This window comes from Lepidochelys olivacea (assembly GCF_965140295.1).
Source record: "Lepidochelys olivacea isolate rLepOli2 genome assembly, chromosome: 10".
In the NCBI taxonomy this organism is placed as follows: Eukaryota; Metazoa; Chordata; order Testudines; family Cheloniidae; genus Lepidochelys; species Lepidochelys olivacea.
The window spans coordinates 20,465,391-20,484,339 of NC_140420.1; the positions used below are offsets into that span (position 1 = coordinate 20,465,391).

The 18,949-nt window shown below is 38.4% G+C and overlaps 2 protein-coding genes across 4 annotated transcripts in view; both read right to left on the minus strand.

Moving 5' to 3' along the window:
• The window catches only part of NTAN1 (N-terminal asparagine amidase), a 30,269-nt gene extending 29,375 nt beyond the window's left edge, over window positions 1-894 (minus strand). For all 3 annotated transcript variants that reach the window (XM_084641933.1, XM_084641932.1, XM_084641931.1), the window contains exon 1: window positions 765-894. In XM_084641933.1, coding sequence (XP_084498059.1) covers window positions 765-845 — 81 coding nt within the window. In that variant the 5' untranslated portion in view covers window positions 846-894. The remainder of the gene's footprint in view (window positions 1-764) is intronic.
• RRN3 (RRN3 homolog, RNA polymerase I transcription factor) overlaps window positions 764-18,949 on the minus strand; it is a 29,040-nt gene continuing 10,854 nt past the window's right edge. Inside the window, exons 9-19 of the mRNA XM_084641930.1 lie at window positions 17,167-17,265; window positions 16,108-16,203; window positions 14,579-14,714; window positions 11,990-12,120; window positions 11,105-11,235; window positions 10,015-10,199; window positions 8,409-8,517; window positions 7,752-7,904; window positions 6,674-6,761; window positions 3,427-5,240; window positions 764-1,034 (exon numbers count right to left, since the gene is read on the minus strand). Coding sequence (XP_084498056.1) covers window positions 5,082-5,240; window positions 6,674-6,761; window positions 7,752-7,904; window positions 8,409-8,517; window positions 10,015-10,199; window positions 11,105-11,235; window positions 11,990-12,120; window positions 14,579-14,714; window positions 16,108-16,203; window positions 17,167-17,265 — 1,287 coding nt within the window. The 3' untranslated portion in view covers window positions 764-1,034; window positions 3,427-5,081. The remainder of the gene's footprint in view (window positions 1,035-3,426; window positions 5,241-6,673; window positions 6,762-7,751; window positions 7,905-8,408; window positions 8,518-10,014; window positions 10,200-11,104; window positions 11,236-11,989; window positions 12,121-14,578; window positions 14,715-16,107; window positions 16,204-17,166; window positions 17,266-18,949) is intronic.

Sequence of the window (18,949 nt, forward strand, 5' to 3'; positions counted from 1 at the left end):
TGAGGATTCAATGGGGGTTTTCCATTTCTAGTGGCTATAACACGATAGCATTCTCTAGTATGAGAAGGGGGGAAAAAATGCACTTGGGCTTTTTGCTTCTTGATGGTGCATAAAGACCCCCCTCCAATACCCATAGCCGGACACCTGTGCCCCTGCACTGCCCATGCCAGAGCTTCTGGGCCCCCAAGAACACCATATGCCAGGATGTCCATGCCTCCAACATGCAGCCACCGCATTAGGACTTCTGCCCTCCGAGCCAGCACCCCACACTGGGGTGGGCAGGTCTCTAACACTGGAGAGCACCCTATGCCAGAGAGACAAGGTCTGGCCTGAGAGCTGGTTTCTCTCACCAACAGAAGTTGATCCAGTAAAAGATGTTTCCTCTCCCATGCTTTCTCTCTAATATCCTGGGACCCACATGGCTACAACACTGCATGTACCCTGTGCCAGGGCATTTAGCCCACTGAAAGCGCCAAACAGAGGTGTACAGACCCCCATACTACTTGATAACTTGCCTGTGACACTGGTAAACTCCCCTTCTCCACCAGTTAGAGCCAACAGGCTCTGGACTTCTCATTGGAGGAGAGGGGGCCTCCCCGTCCAAAGACTGCTCCGCCCCGCCCAGCTCGGGAGCTGCCACAAACCTACTCCCTCCAGCTGGGCACTGCAGCCTCCCTGGCTGGAATCCGACAAACCTCCTGCCTCCCCGCTGGGGTTGCCCTTCCTTCCCTGCAACCCTGCCAGAGCAGCCCCCGCCCCCTTACCTCCAGGTGCGGGTAGGTGCGGACCACCTCCCCCGGGGTCTGGGCCAGGTCGATCCGCTCCCCGTTAATCAGCAGAGGCATCTCTGGAAAGCGCCTGTTCCTGAGGCTGCTGAGCGGACTACTTCCGATAGCATCCAGCTGGGAGGGGAGGCTACATGGGTTGACATCGCAAGGGGTTCTGGGAGATGTAGTCCGGATGGGGAAGCCTGGTTTGGAGTTGAATAGTTCCGTGCAAACAGCCTGGAGTGTCTGCTGCAGGAGCCTGCAAACCTGATTTCAACGAAGGGCGAGGAAAGAAAAAGATACTGATGCACGTTAGACCACCTCACCCCAACTCCCAAGAGAGCAGCATAAGTGCTCTCCCCTCTTAAAATGAAACTTGCAACCCCAGAAAGGATTGAAGAAATGTGTGATTCACAGCCAGGACAAGTGCAATAGATCTGTCTGAATTTCCACCTCCAGGACAGGGACTACTGAACTCCAGAAGGGCTGTATTTAAAATAAACTAAACTATCTCTAATGGAAACTACAGGGGAGACTTTAGGCAGGCAGCATATAATGACCCATCATGGAATCTGCCATGACAATAGGCTTTAAGTTCTCATGAAGAGTACCATCAATTACACAAACAGGGCACAAATACTCATCAGACCAAATTTTCAGCAGGCCAGCAAAAAGAGGCCCACTGAACGTGTTGTCCCAGCCATTGGTACATGTAAAAATCCTGTCTTTAGATAAGAGGCAGCAGTAAGAGGTACTCGAACATACAGATTTTCTCTCCTCACATCCACACATTTTGTGGGTAGTTAGATCCATGCTGAAAATTTAGCACATCATGTCAAATTAAGAGTATCATACCTTAAACGCAGTAAATAATTAATTGCGTGGGGCACATTCTGAAATATTTATTTAAAACTTGGTACTTTCAATCAGCCCCTACTTCCTATGCACTGGCTTGGTATCTGCAGCACTCACATCACAACCCTCACTTCCTATGGCCCAAGTCAGACCTTATACCTGCTGGGAAGTGATACTGGGGTTTGACATATATCGCATTAATTCATTTAACTCTTAAACAAATCTGCTTTTTCTCTCCTCACAAAAGCCAGCAGAATCAGACTTAATTACTAAAATATGAGTTGCACTGGAAGGGTCCCTCAAACGGTCATCAGCAAATTGAAGTGAAGGAAATGTTGGGATGAAATCAGCCCTCTCTGGATACTACTACAAATCTCTGGCAGATATTACTTATAACTAGCTCTCATAAAAATATTTTTCTTAGAGGCATTTTTGCTTTTGTAAATACAACGTATTTTTAAATTAATCTCCCAGTAATCTCCCAGAGGTACATATCCCCAAAACTGACCTCCTTCTCAAAAGACACACACAGAAACGTCATATGGCACATGATAAGCACTGGACTATATATATTGCTAGTTAGACCTGAATGGAAAATTTAAAGATGCTGGGAGAAAAACTAGACTCCCCCTTTCATTTTCCAACCAGCTGTATTCTCACTATAATTTTGCCCAGCAAAGTATAAACACTTCTAGCAAAAACGAGGAGTCCAGTAGCACCCTAAAGACTAACAGATTTATTTGGGCATAAGCTTTCGTGAGTAAAAAAAACATTTCTTCAGGTGCAACTGAAGAATTGGTTTTTTACCCATGAAAGCTTATGCCCAAATAAATCTGTTAGTCTTTAAGGTGCTACCGGATTCCTTGTTATTTTTGTGGATACAGACTAACACGGCTACCTCCTGATACGTGACTTCTAGCAAAGTGCAGCTTAATAAGCTTGTTAGCTAAGTGTTGTTGCCTTCTTTTGTTATAGGTTATAAAAGCACTTTTGTTTAAAATGGGAAAAAGAAGCAAAGAGAATGCAGTGTCCATTTTCTTTGTGATCATACATAGCTCAAATCAGGGGATTTGTCACAGACTAAGACACAAACATTGTGGGAGCCCCTTGTTAAAATATTGCTTACACTGAAGATCCCTAACAACCTGAAAGGTCTGGTCTTGATTGTTTTACTAGCTAGGATGGGGTGGCCAACCTGAGCCTGAGAAAGAACCAGAATTTACCAATATACATGGTCAAAGAGCCACAGTAATACGTCAGCAGTCCCCCATCAGCTCCCCACTCCCCGCCCACCAGCAGTTCCACAGATCAGCGCCTACCCCTCCCTCCCCACACCTCCTGATCAGCTGTTTCATGGTGTGCAGGAAGCTCGGAGGGGAAGAGGGAGGAGCGAGGGCATGGCAGGCTCAGGGGAGGGGGTGGGGTGGAGTGGAGTGGGGGCAGGGCCTGTGACAGAGCCAGGGGTTGAGCAGTGAGCACCCCCCAGCACATTGGAAAGTTGGCATCTGTAGCTCCAGCCCTGGAGTCGGTGCCTAGACAAGGAGCTGCATGTGGCTCCAGAGCCGCAGGTTGGCCACCCCGAGCTAGGACAACTGAATACGTACTCATTTTTTAACATTACAATTTTCAAGATGTCCCAAAATATGGATCTAGATACAAAGCAAATCTTTTTCTAGAGCGAATTAAAAAAAATTTTAAAAATCGTGCACGCAAATCCCCAGATCACATACAAGATATACCAACGTTAGCCAGAAGGAAAAACTGGCACTATGTTTTGGAAAAAAAGTCTTGTATCTGAGTTCACCTAACATGATGACAAAGCCATTGGTGTCATGGGGAAGAATGCAAAGTTTTGATCACTTTGGAACCATTCTTCTCTTACTGTTGCTTAAGATGAGTCCTTTTATGTTGGGAGATAAGGCAAATAATTTCAAATGCAATTCTCTTTTTATTGTTCTGGAATGACAGCAGAAGGGGTGAGATTTAAAACAAAACCAAAAAAAAAAAACAACAGTTTATTTATAGATATAGGAAGATTAATTTTGTCATGTCATCCCCAAACCTCTCTCTCATCCAAAGTCTCCACCTCATCAGTATCATCACACAGTCCTTCAGAAGAAACATGCTAAATTAGGTGCTTCTGAAACCCATACTACCACATCCTGTGTCATCCTCCAGTGGCTAGATCACATATAGAATTCCATTTATTTTTGTACAAGTCTATGTTTTGCAAGTATCTGCAGGTGTCAAGTTTATTCTGATTCCCACCCAATGCTCAAGTCTTGAAAGTCTAACAAATAAGAGTCTAAACAAAAGGTCAGACTAGTGGAGTTGCACTGATGTAAGAAGAGAATCTGGCCCAAAATACTTAAAATTTTACTATTTTCAAACAGAATAAACTCATACTTTTTTTTAAAAAAAGTGTTTGTAATCAAACTGAACTATTGTGCAGATATTTCCCATTCATTTTGCAGTAATTATTTACATATGTATTCAAACCTCTCCTACCTAAAAATCCAATTATGTAAAGTAAAGTTAGCATAAAAAAATTCCCTGCAGTGACATGAGGAGAATTGCATCTTTTCCTTTCTATAAACAAAGGTGTTTTTTTTTGTAGTTTCACAATTCACATTTAAATATAGAGTTCCAAAAATAATAAATACCTATCCTTATAGAGTCCTTTTCATCCCCAGAACTTAAAGCACTGCACAACATTTCTTGAACAACTGACTACGTATCATATGATCACACATTAAGATGCTTTCATGTCACTTTCAAAACTGACAACTGTCTGAGGTGTTGAAAGACTGAACTTTCACACTTAAAAAGTCTTTTTTCCAACAAAATCTTATGCACTGATAATAGCACCTTCCATCTTCAAAGTGCTTTACCACGTATCTCCATTCTACTGATAGGGGAAGCTGAGGAAAAGAAGCTAAGTGATTTGTCAAAGGCCAGAGAGAGGCAATGTCAGGCTGAAATTAGAACTCAGGCCCTGGTACCTCATCCTACCCTCAGTTTACTTGTTAGAAAGATAACTTAAAAACATACCCAATCAAAACACAATTAAACATTTAGAATGAAATCCTAGTCCCACTGTAGTCAATGAGAAGGGGGGCCAGGATTTCAGCCTTGCTATGTAAATCCTTATAGAGCAACCATTATTAAACAAATGCTAGTCAAGAAAAATAACTATAAATTATGTATAAACTATTTCAATATGAAAATTGTAAAATACTGCAGTTTATTCTCTAGCCTTTTCTAGCAATGTCTGAAATTAATAAGAACACATCTCTGTAGAAATCTGACCAAGTTTAAGAAAAACTTAGAGTCTTTCTTCTTTAATATGATTACCAAAACAAGTAAAATCTTCAGAGTTTAGAAAGTTTCTCAGAAAGTCTCTTTAAAGAGTGAAAATTGCACATAGCTTTTGATCCACTTCATTTCTGATTTTCAAAGTCAGAGGTGCTGCTGTACATATGTTACTGGAGGGGATCCTACACTGCTTGCTGGGCTCAGAATATTTGAGTCATAAGAATTTGGAGGAATTCCAACCATGCCATCATTTTGAGGTGTTTCTCCTGTCAGAAAGTCATCATCTTCATCTTCAGTTGTACACTACACAAAGAGAAAATGTTAGTGAAAACAGAAAGACATTATAGTACCTTAAATAGAATTTCAAGCCTTAGGTTTAAATTTCTTCACTAGGAAAAGTTATCTGAACACCACATGAGATTTACTGGAGTGTATTAGTTGGCCCAGTAAAATAAAACCGTTCTCATGAGGCTCCTAGTCTCTGCTTCATAACACAGCTAGTAGATTTCACACCACAGAGAAGTATATATCTGACCAACAGGTACATATGTCTAGACAAGTGGAGAAAAGTCCTGGAAATTTGGGCATTTCTCGTATTCATTTGCTGAAAGTGTTTATCTAATTTTCTTGCGCGGGGGGGGGGAGGAGGAGGGGACCTGCTGAAAACCAGAAATGTGTTTTTAAATAAACTCTGAAATAATTCAAAATGTTGCAATAATACAGTCTAGCAATTAAACAGAAAGAAAGACTGAGTCGGCCAATTGCCACAATACATATATACACACAAACAATGCTATTTTATTATTCAAATAGCTCTAACAATGTGCTACATACTGTACTGTATAGAAAGATACACCCCATGCCGCAAAGAGTTTTCAAGTTCAGTCATAAGACTCTGGCTGATCTGGAAAGTGCAGAGAATTTTCTTTTTAATAAGTTCATGGCCTGTGGGCCTCCCAGAGGTCATACAATTTTAAGGAGTTGAATGAAGAGAGGTGGCTGTTTGGCAGACAGATGGGAAGAGAATTCCACACATAGACTGCAAAGCGTACATAGACAGGAGTGGCAGAAACAATTAGATAATGTGGAGATAGCTGTTCTAGGAATACTTTACATAGGCAGAAGCTGGCATCATTGCCAGGACAGAGGGGAGCTTTAATAACTGTAGTTTATTGAGAGAATAGATCCAAAACAGATCTAAAAGTAGCATCCACAGGAATCATCATAGGGACTTAATGAGAAAAAACAAAAACTAAATATTTTATACTACACTGATCTTGAACTGTGCCAGCATCCTAACCCACCAGCCTATATGTCAGCTCCTCCTTCAATCAGGACAGAGATATCATTGTACCTGTTTGATGATTCACAGCAGTTGGCCCATAGTGCTAGCATCAGAGCACAACTATGAATACATCCACAAAAGGAGAGATCAAACAGTTATCTGAGGGCCATGATCATACTCCCTCCCCCCGCTTAAGTAGATAAAGAATGCATTTGCTATGTACACAGAGCTTCCAGAATTCTGCATAGCTAATCATTCAGTGCTGGTTTCCCATTTACCTTAAGCATTTTGTTACCTTAAAAAAAAAAAAAAAATTACTCCCAATTGGGAGTACACTTCCCTAAGTGTCAGTTGATGCAGGATTTAAGATTTTCTTTAATCAAAAATAAAATAAAATAAACCCCCAGAAACCACACACACACACAAATGATTTCTCACAGGAAGGAGTTACCTTTTTAAAGGGTTTCTTAAGTTCTTGAAGATCTTCAGTACTCAGTTCTTCCCAAATCTGATAAATAGGATCAATGGTCTTCTTTGATCTGATAACATAAATTGCAACATAGTACAAATAATCTGAATAAAGTTGCACACAAGAAGTTATGAACCAGGCATTTCATTTTAATATTGTACTATGTAATTCTTTACATTTCTCTAGTGCCTTGCAGAGGATCTTATACACTTTACAGACTAATCCTGACAACACTTCCTGTGGTAGGTAAATTATCTCCATTTCACTGCTGGGTAAGATGATGCAGAGAGAAGTTATATAGGTTTTCCTGAAGAGACTGCTAGTGGTAGGATCAGGAACAGAACTCGGCTCTTCCAATTATGTATTTTAATGCATAGGCAGTGCTCCCTCAGCAAACTATAATTTTCTTCTAGCCTGAAATCCTACCCACAGGATTTACTGGACTTCTGTCCAGCACTTTTATTCCTTTAGAGCAAGGACTCAATGCAATCTTTTTTAGGCTAGAAGAGGTCTTGTGCGGAAAAAAATCTATTTAAGATGGTCATCTTTTGTATGTTAAAGAACCCATCTGCACAAATATTCAAGGATCAAAGAATATAAGCATTCCAGGCTAGAGAGCTTCAAGAACAGCCCATTTAACTAATAACGAAAGCCTCTGAAAACAAACCAGATGCCCTCTCACACATGGCACAAATCCCAGAGATGCAAGAAACTACCACTTGGAGGGACCTCAGTACATTTTGTTATGCTAATATTATGAATTGGACTCATTAAAGAGGAGAAGATAAAACAAAATTTGCCTAACATAACGTTTTAACAAATGCAGTATGAGAGGATGGGCCCTTTTCCCTTCCCCATACCCAAAACCTACAGTGTGCACAAACTCCAATTCTCGAGCTTCTGAGTCTCAGTCCTATAAAAACAACTTATGTACAACTAGAGTGTTTTGACTTATAATACAACAATGCATTTTAGAAGAGTAGAACAGTCACCTTAAGTATGTTCTTTCAATTTATTTTATGCAAGGCAGAAATTAGTTTATTGCATTTGAAATCTATACCTTTTGAGAATGTAAGGATCAAATGGGAAAAAACTGTCAAGCGGGTTAGTGCAAGTCGGTACAGAATCACCCCCACTGCTGCTTCTGATGACTGGCAAAAATTGCCTGTTGTTCCTTTCAATAATGGTGTAGCAGAACACCAACTGGTATTTCCTACAACCAAAAAACACCGATGTGTAAGCATCTCTAACTACAGGGAAAACAAATACATTCAGAAGATACTAAAGTGGGTTGAGATATATTACATAAATATCCAAATTCTAGCACAAACTTCCATTTTATGACTAGCAGCAGGAGTTAACAATACAATCAGAATAAAGGGAGCTTATAAATGAAGTCTATCTAACCAATTCTACTCTCAACCGAACTTTATTGTAAGTAGTATAACAATCTGCACTATCACAAAGCAATGAAACAGCTCTACTTAACTACAGGGTTTCGTTGTATCTGTATTAGCTATAAACTGGTCCCACTCAGTGTATAGGTAATATTCCAACACTGAAGGGGCTATCATATATTATGCTATAATCTACAGTCATTATACAAACATACAAGTTTACAAAAAAATGTTAGTCTTCAAAATACTACACTATGGTTATATATCCAGATTGATATGGTTCATATAAAATTTAAACTGAAAAAATAAATAATAGTTACCTGGTAATGGCAGCAAACAAGTTAACAATGGAGGGTAAGCAAATCTTCAGAGGGTTTAGCTGACACATGACTATGCGTTCAAAATTTAAATTCTGCAGGTATGCCAAACCTTCAAAATAAGGATGGTGTACAATAAATACTATGGATTTATACAGTGTTATTCCATGTTCAAAGCACTGTACAGATTAAACTTAGTCTCACAACCCCCATGAAGGTAGATAACAATCATCCCTACTTTAGATAGGGAAACAGAAAGAAGTGACTTTTCCCTAAGGCCACACAGCAAGTCAGTAGCAGCGTTCATATTAGAACTCTCCCAACCTTGTGCCAATTTCTCATTATTACTTTAGAGTAATAAAGGGCAAGATCATGTTTCTCCTGGTTTAGAGAATACTTTGAAATAATGTGCAAGAATTCACTATAAAAAATTGTACATTAGATTATAAGAATAAGATGATCAAACTGCAAATTACATGGCTCTTACTCTCAGGGCCTGCACAAACAAAGCAACAACACCTTTTCAGTCAATTGCCAGATGATATATGATGATGCCATATATACAGTATGTGGAAATTCTAGTGTGACTGTTAAAAATTATTCAGCATTAAGATTTTTCAGACAATTTTAAAAGATCACAGTTTTGGCTGCATCAAGCAACATATAATGTTGGGGGACAGTTGGGGATATTATTAACTTGTCAAGCAGCTGCATGTAAAGCAATAGAAGGAAGCTTTTGCAGAACATCTAAAGAAGATGGAGAGAAAAAAGAAAAACAACAAGGATGTCCCCAGGCCAAGCTATTCTGTCATATAATGAGACTCTACTAATAATTATAAAATAAATGTAAGAAAATTGTGGTGAATGCAAAAGTCTGTAAAGAACAAGTCACAGAGTTCTGCAAGTAGAGAACACAAATAGCTTGTGTGATATAACAGCATTCCATATTTAATATGCTATTACAGACACAGTAGACGCTTAATTCATCATTAAGATTCTCCAGTCTGGCAGAGTTATGCTCAGTAATGGCCATGGGGCTTTATGGTCATTTTATGTTCCAATTAATCAAAAAAATCAATTAAAAAATGCCCCCTAGCTCTTACATAGTACTATTCATTAGTAGACCTCCAAGTTTTGGACCAGCCCCCAGTTTAAGTTAGAACAGCAGCAGGTTGCTCTAATTTATGCTCAGCTGCTCACAGTCTTACATCGCCCTTCCATCAGCCAGGATCATCAGGGCATAGGGACACTCCAGTCAGACTTCATGTATCAGTAACTGAAGGGGTGGCATAGACCCACTACACCAGCTCTGTGCCACAAGGGGAACCCTCCACCAATTTATATTAATTTGTGCTGGTAAAATAACTCAAAGCACCCACTAGTGGGCCCAATGACTTTATCTACATTGGTTTTTACTAGCTAAAAAGCAAGTTATCCAACTTTGTATTCCGATATAAATACAAAGTCTTATGCACTTTGTTTAAAATATAGTAACTTAACCTTCCCATAATTCACTTCACCAAACTGACCATTAGGAAATTAATATTTTTAGAGCTTGCACATAAATTTTGTTTTAATTTTATATTACTGACACTTTGAATGTACTCACCTTTCCTTAAGTTTCCATCCAAAAGTTGCTTGTGGCGAAAAATTAAAGCATAAAAAACAGCCTGGCACGTGGAATAAAAAGGTCCATGAAGAGTAACATCACAGTAAGCTTTTGTCCCCACATCCTGATTGTCAATGTATACGTGCAGCCAGTTAACCAACAAATCCATGCATGCTTTCACTGTACTATAATGGAGAAACATGGTCTGTAAGAACACCATTTGAACTCACGTATGAAAGATATTTTAAAAATATATAAAGGAGCTTAAAGTGTACTGTACATGCAAATAAGCACAGAAATCATTTTATAAAGTAGATTACACTTGTCCTCTGTGCCAGCAGTTATTGAACTGTCTGCAACAATATTGAGAACCCCAAGCATCAGGAAGATCTAAGTATTGGTAGGAGTGATGAGTTCACGAGAGGATCATTTGCAAAACGTCCCACCAAATAAAAAGTTTGGAAATCTTCTTGTCTGAGCTGTGAGGCACAAACAAGAGAAACCTTCTGGTTTCAAAATTAGGTTCAACATTAAGTCATTAAGCCCATGGCTTTTAACAATAGCTTCAGAAATCCTGAAGACAATATCCCATACTATATAACATTTACAAAGAAAAAAGTCTACTCATCCACCTATTGAGCACGCAAACTAGAAACTAATCTACGCAATGAATAGGAATAATTGCACTAAATGTCTCAGAGGCTTAGTACAATGCCTATCACTCTTGAAGATGTATGTTCAAAAATAAGTTTAGGGGCTGACTGTTAGGTTGAGCACCCACAATTCCAACAAAGTCAAAGACAATATAGGTTCTCAGTACCTCTGATAAATCTGATGTTTGATTACCTCATCCTCACCCAGCAGGCATTAGCCCACATCCCATAAACACAAAACTTTTTGGAAAACTCAGAGCCCCAAAAGGGGAACAATAAGGACATTTTAGCTCAGAGTTATGGCTCATTGTCAGAGTTGTGAATGGGGAACTGGCACATTACCTTTCCATACTTAAATCTAGTATATGCCATAAATCCTTTATTTTTGACCATATACAAGCATAAGATATTTAAAATGATCTAGCAACATTACTTACACAATTGGAATAAAGTTAGCTCTTGCCAAGAAGCTGCCAATATAACTTCCAGCAGTCTGTCTGATCACCGCAGGATTATTTGGATTCTGCAATTTTTTCCAAAGATGGTCTAAGAATGCTTCTGCAAACCCCTGCAAAACAAGACAAAAAAAACCACATTCCAACTATTAACCCTAGTGCTGATGCCATCTGTAAACAGAGACTCCAGACACCAGTGCACTCATTACTGGTGTTTAAAAAAAACAAACAAACCCCACTTTCTGTACCAAAAGTTTACTACAAAAAAAGAATATGCAAATATTCCTACAAATGCTGAAAGAAATGTCCTTTGAGAATTTGCAGATTTTTGTTTTTTAACACTGTGCTGGCAAAGTCTGAACTTTGTTATGTGCAGGAAATCTACCAGCAGATTCAGCAGCGTATTGCATAAGAAACATATGGGAGATAGAGTTGAACAGGGTAAGTGTAACTCAAATCCTGCTCAAAATGGGAGGCTAAATATATTCACTATCTTGATGACATTTTTTGAAAAACATAAATGAAGCTGTATTTTGCATTGTACCTCGGGTTCAAGCTGGTTCTTGTAATCAGTGAATGCATTTCCTGTGTCACTTTAAATGGGTCTGGATTCCAGTCATTTGTGATTTAAGACACAGTATTGAATATGCAACTTACAGTGGAGAATTTGTAGGGAGGGGTGGGAGGGAGAAAAAGTAAAGAGAATGGGGATAAAAATGTGCCTTTTCAGTCAGATATGGATTGGCACTGGGTTATCAGTTAAATCAATCAGCTTAACACAACTTTTTTGGCTAGGAGAACAAAATAAAAACATGCAACAGATATAACAGGAGAGGTGCACTTTACAAAGTGTATGCTTGTACTCACCAATTTAAAGCTACAGATGTGAAACATGAAATACTGTACATGACATGAAGCATGGGTTGGCAATATGAGCTTGTCAAAGACAGTAACCAGATCCCGATACAAGTCCTTTGTTTTGTTAACATCAAGCTTCCCTATAAAACAAAAAGGAGGGGGAAGGGGAGTTTGTCCAGTAACAGAGACATTTAGATTTTTCTCAAATTACAGTGAATATTTTAAAGGAACACTGCCAGACAGATTAGACTCCAAACGTTAGGGTCTATAAACCCAGAATTAACATAAATGCTTCCTGATATTAATTTAAATTAAGGTTTTTTAGGTTTGGATTTAAACATTCCCCAGAGCTGTTAGATATGCAAATATTGCAATACTGTACTAGTGCAGAACAGCCAGAAAGTGAAACTAAGCCACGCAGTATCTGTGTTCCAGATGAGCGAAACACAAAAAATAAATCTGATTTTTAAATATTCTTGTTTAATAATTGAGGTTTAGCGCCAGATGTATGATTAAATATAACTTTCCTCCTACCAATGTCCCTTTCAGATATTTGTTCTTATAAATCTCAAAAGAGAAAAAACACAACTACTTTTCTTTTGCATTTCAATATATGATTTAAATTCCAATTTGAACTGAATGGTTGGTTGCGAGATAGATACTTCTGATATACAAATTACACAAAATTAGTGCTGTCTAGTGATTAAAAAAATTAACCGTGATTAATCGTGCAATTAAAAAGATTAACTGTGATTAATCATGCAATTAAGCTCACTATTAAACAATAATAGAATACCATTTATTTACATTTTGGGGATTTTTTACATTTTTAAAAATATTGATTTAAATTACAACACAGAATACAAAGTGTACAGTGCTCACTTTATATTTATTTTTGATTACAAGTATTTGCACTGTAAAAACAAAAACAGTATTTTTCAATTCACCTAATACAAGTACTATAGTGCAATCTCTTTATCATGAAAGTTGAACTTACAAATGTAGAATATAAAAAAACTACATTCAAAAATAAAACAATGTAAAATTTTAGAGCCTGCAAGTCCACTCAGTCCCACTTCTTGTTAAGACAATCGCTCAGATAAAGACGTTTGTTTACATTTGCAGGAGCTAAAGCTGCTGCTTCTTGTTCACAATGTCACTTGAAAGTGAGAAGAGGCATTCGCATGGCACTGTTGTAGCCGGCACTGCAGACATTTACATGCCGGATGCGCTAAAGATTCGCATTATTTTTTTAACCATCATCATCAGCATGGAAGCATGTCCTCTGGAATGGCGGCCAAAGCATGAAGGGGCATACAAATGTTTAGCATATCTGGCACGTAAATACCTTGCTATGCCAGCTACAAAAGTGCCATGCAAATGCCTGTTCTCGCTTTCAGGTGACAATAAGAAGAGTGCAGCATTATCTCCTGTAAATGTAAACAAGCTTGTTTGCCTTAGTGATTGGCTGAACAAGATGTAGGACTAAGTGGACTTGTAGGCTGTGAAGTTTTACATTGTTACATAATTGCACTCAAAAACAAAACATAAAATCTACATTTGTAACTTGCACTTTCGCGACAAAGAGATTGCACTGTGGTACTTGTAGGAGGTGAATTGAAAAATACTATTTCTTTTGTTTATCATTTTTACAGTGCAAATATTTGTAATAAAAAATAATATACACTTTGATTTCAATTACAATACAGAATACAATATATATGAAAATGTAGAAAAACATCCAAAATATTTAACACATTTTAATTGGTATTCTATTGTTTAACAGTTCGATTAACACTGTGATTTATTTTTTTTATCGTGATTAATATTTTTGAGTTAATCGTGTGAGTTAACTGCGATTAATAGACAGCCCTAAAAATAATCTCTAATTCTAATTATCAAAGTAATCATCAAGTAGAAGCAAGGGGGCACTGAGGGTATTACAGAAATTTTACAGTACCAAGACACTACAGAAGCGAAGTCTAAGGTAAGGGAGGAAAAATAAATACATAGAGCCAATTGAGTATAAACAAAAAAGATCAGAAGGAAAAAGAGAAAGAAGGGCCAGATTCTCTTCACTGTTCTGGCCCTTTGTGCCAGTCTGGCAGCACAAAGTGGCTGAAAAGCCAATGGCTCTTCCCATCTGAGGAATCCCCCAGATTCCTCAGACAACACAACTGGCTCCTATACCACATCTCGTGTGGCTCCTGACATAGGGGACATGTCAGATTGGGAACAGGGTGGTGAGTTACTCAGAACACTATTGCTACTGCACTCCAGCTATTCTCAGCAAGGGTATAGAGAGTTGCCATACTTTAGAGTACAACTAACGAGACTGCTCAAAAGTACAGTAGGGCTGGTATAAAACAGGTCCCAGCATCAGGAAGCCAAAACTGGCTTCTTTGCCTCATCGTCCAACTGCGGCTATGCCCAGCAGATATTTGTTACAGCTTGGAAAAAATCAAGCCTATATCATGTTGCTGGGAGAAGAATTTTACAGCTGAAAAACCAGATTCTAGAGGACCAATCCTGCACTAGCAGAACTCTTATTGTTATATTTAATTACTAACAAAACAACAGGCTCACGTAAATTATTACCATCTACTTGGCAGATATCTTTAACATAAGAAAACAGAATGTTCATCAAAATATCCAAGCGTTCTGCTAGTGGATGGGCCATCATATCACTCGTACTGAAGGTATCTTTGTTTTCTTTTGCTTCTTCATCTTCCTCCTATCAGATAGATAAAGTAGCAGTTAAAAAGCTCTCATATGTACTATACAACAAAGACAGTCACTATAAATAAACCAAAACATACTTTCTCTGTTCAAAGTCATACGTTCAGCACTACCAACATAATTTAAAATAATCACCATCAACTATGTAATTAATTCTTGTTCAGCTTAGTCATAAGAGCTACAAGCAAATACATACAAATATTGCTTTGTTGTACTGATGATGGACTTAAGTCAATTACTTAATACTCTGTAATAGGCTTTAGATGTAGTTGCACATATTTTTTGCGTAAGCCCCATTCCCCTTTAAACACGAATCAATCTCTGACACAGAGAGAACAGGTTAATAACTGTCAACTCTTTGGGAATACTTACTCTTTATGGTAAATTGCCAATGGTGCAACCAGGTAGACTGGACATAGGTTTTTAATGGTAGTTACACCCACATGAATTATTAATGGTATGTCAGCCCACAGTTCTAACTTTAACTGTAAAATTTCTTAGGGTTTGCTTTCAAATGTTCAGTGTTGTTTTAACACAAATCAACAATGGCAATTCAGTAGTTAAAACTTTTCCTTCCAATGCCACAGTATATCGTTAGGGGACTGTACTGCTGGAGGTACCAACTTTCAGTAAGTCTAAGACAAAGTTGAGGCCTTGAGTTTCTTAATGTTCTCATGCAGGGGTCCTAACTAGAGCTGGGTGGAAATTGGTAATTCCATTTTGCAGAGGATTTTGAAATTTGTTTTTGTTCCAATTCAGAATGAAAAGCAACATTTTCAAAATTTTCCATCAAAGAGCCACAGGAAGCCCTGGCAGGCAACCAGGTGGGGAGCCTGGAATCGCTGACTCTGGGACAGTCTGCTCCATAGTCAGGGACCCTGGAAACCCCAGTACCAGGACAGTTGGTCTGGGAGGCTGTCATGGAGCTAGGGCCCTGGATGCCTTGGGGCTTCCAGGCTCACAGCTCTGTCAGTCACCGGGGGGCTGCCAATGAGTCAGGAGCCTGGGCTGCTGAAGAGTGAGGCAAGCAAGCTGGCTGGTTTTCAGTGGAATTGTGTCAAAAATCAACATGGTCCTGTAGGTTTCAATTTCGATGAAACTGAAAATTCTGACAAAAAATTTTGTATAATTGTTTCCAATCACCTTTTGAGTAATGACTCAAATTCCACTTTAGTCATTACTTTCTACTTACTAAAATATTACAAAGGCTAAAATCCCCAACTTGACTGAAGATTTGGATGTTTCTTGGCAGTTCACTTACAACCTAGTTATAACAAAGCAAGTTTGTACCTCATTGCCACTTTACAAGAAAAAATTAATATGATTCTTAACTGTTATTTAATTTTTTAAATATAAACATTCATTTTTAGAGTGCTTAGACAGCCAACCATGTCAAAGAGTCCTTCCTCTGTGGTTTTTTCCTTGATATCAGAATTATTAGCAGTTTCTTCAGCATCCTCAATATCTTGTCGTGGGGCACTTACCTGTAGTTAGAGATAAGGAAAAACAAAAATCAGATTTTTTTAAAGAAATCTTGGGTGCAGGAAAAAGTAACCACACTGTATTCTTTAAGTCAGATACAGAGGACACTATTAACAGAGTTTCGGGGCTAAATATATGTTTAAAAATATATATATAAACAAGCACACACAATATAAACTGCTTAAAACTTCACTCAGATGCTTCCAGGAACTACATTTTCCTAATTTTTTTTTTAAGGGTTGGGGCAGCAAAACGACATAGGGCATGATTTGGTAGCTATGTGCATGAAACTGACTTTCACTAACTTAAATTCCGTGGTTGCAAGAGGGGCCATAACAGGTCAAGTATCAGGTCATGTGGCCTACAATTATTACTGACACTGCACTGATGTGAAAGTTCTAGAGTCTGTTTCTTAATGGTCTCCAAATCCCTGACCAAACAGGAGTTGGGAATGCTAAGGAGGGAGCAGACACACCCTTCACAGGGTGTGCTCACAACCTGGCAGATTGATTTACGTTGATGTGCTCCAAAATGGAGACCCATGAAGTCCTAATCACTCAAAATGTTTTGATGAGTGAAAACCTATAGTAAAGCAACATGGACAGATGTTCAACACACGAAGAGCAGAATATTATAAAGATGTATCCTTGGGCCCAGATTCGAATCTCCAGTACGTGGATGCAACATACCACATAATTCAAAAAGCCTATGATGATATGTGCCACTCACTCAATCCTGTAATCCAAATCTTGTATATTATATATGCTGCCACATCTAAGAACAATTGTACAGTTTTAGGGTGGAGCTTCAGCTCTTCAATTTTAATTTACTCCCTTTGGTATCTTAAGGCCATGAACCCTATCTGAGTGTAATTTCTGTTGAGGTTTAATATTAAAAACTATCATGTCATTGCCGGGACTTAAGAGACATCAAGTTTCTTAAAAGATAGTTTGTTCCATACTTACATCTATCTTTAATAGCTTTTCAACAATAAGTTCCAGAATTTCAAGCCTCAGTGTCGGAAGATACACAGTAATTCGCAACAAATTATGAACATAACATTCCTGCAATACAATATAAAAATGAATATAGATTTTTCCCTTGAATTCTAAGTGACAGAATCATTTCTTTCAAGGATTTTAGAAACTAGAAGAAGCAGACGTATAGCTACAAAAGTGCTGAACCACAAATTATCTCTTATCTAAAGATTTGAAACTGATGTGAATGTTGAACAGCTTACAGTTCTGTCCTAACTTCTAAAGAGTTGCTAAAAACAAGTTAACATATAATCCAAACAATGTGCTTAAACAAGAGGACGAGCGCATCAGTAACTTTTGTCAATCTTTGTCATAACTATTTTTTCAAGTGCATCTAGACAGTACATGTGCAAAAGTGAAATCTGCTTAAAGTGAACTGATATAGTGAAACTGTAAGTCCCGCATTATTTAGTCCATTATAACAAACAATTGACAATTCAGAAACAGCAAACCTAGGAGAGTGAAATGTTGTGAAACAGGTGACTTCACCAGTGTCCTACTGTTTTTAACTCCCATTTGGTTAAGAGTCAAACTGTGTGTACGTATACAAAAATATTTTTCACACACAAAACTATATTAAAAGAACGTTTTTAAGGTTGCAAAGTCAAGCACTCAAAAGTTAGGAAACACCAGTACCCTAATTTGGCCCCCTTGTAAATACGCATTGTGATTCAGCCTTTAATTACATTACCACATACATTTTTTCCTTAGGACCCCAGCCTCATTCAGTGAGCACAATGCTCATTTAATTAGCAGCTACTGAATATTTAGTTCTCTCCTCACTGTTTGTTGTATAAACCCCATGTGTCGTTTATTGGCCAATATTCAAACCCTGCTCTGAAGACAGAATTATTAATTTCCTCATGGGTTGTTCTATGGTGCTAGTCACTATAGTATCTGTGGCTTCACACATATTAATAGAATATCAGGGTTAGAAGGGACCTCAGGAGATCATCTAGTCCAACCCCCTTAAAAATCTCTAAGGAAGAAGGTTCCACCAACTCCCTAGGTAATAGCGTAATAGAATTTACTTGCACAACACCTCTGTAAGATAAGGGCTATTATCAACATTTTACAAATGGGGAACTGATGTACAGAGAGATTAAGATCAAAAGTTTCCATTTATTTTGGGTACCTAACATGAGAGGCTTAGGAGCTGACACTTCAGAGTTTATATAGCACTTTATATGATCAAAGCACAGCTCCTAATGACTTCAGCTGCTTCTACAACTCAAACCCAAGGGAATCATGTTGGGCACCCAGAAAATGAGGAATGCACAATTAGTGACCATCTGCGAAAAGTTTGGTTTAACTGACTTGCCTAGCATCATATAGGAACTCTGTGACAGAGGGACAGAATCCAATTATCCAGGGTAGCACTGAACTGCCTTAATCATGAGACTGTTCTCTTTCTTCTTGGAATCCCCTGCCTCATTCACTACAAACCTTCCAACTTCTGCAAAAAAAAAAAAAAAAAAAAAATGAAGCAGGAGTTCTACAGACAACAGTCTCCTTCACTACACAACCCTGATTCATCCGCAGAAATGCCCATCCTGTGCAATGACTGAGGCAAGGGTCCCGTGGAAAAAATAGCATGTGATCATGTATTAAAGACTGTATCATAAAGCATACACACGTAGAACTGAAATTAAGTTTGCACAAGCAACCTTAATGGCATTTCCTAACTTTTGAGTGCTTGACTTTGCAATCT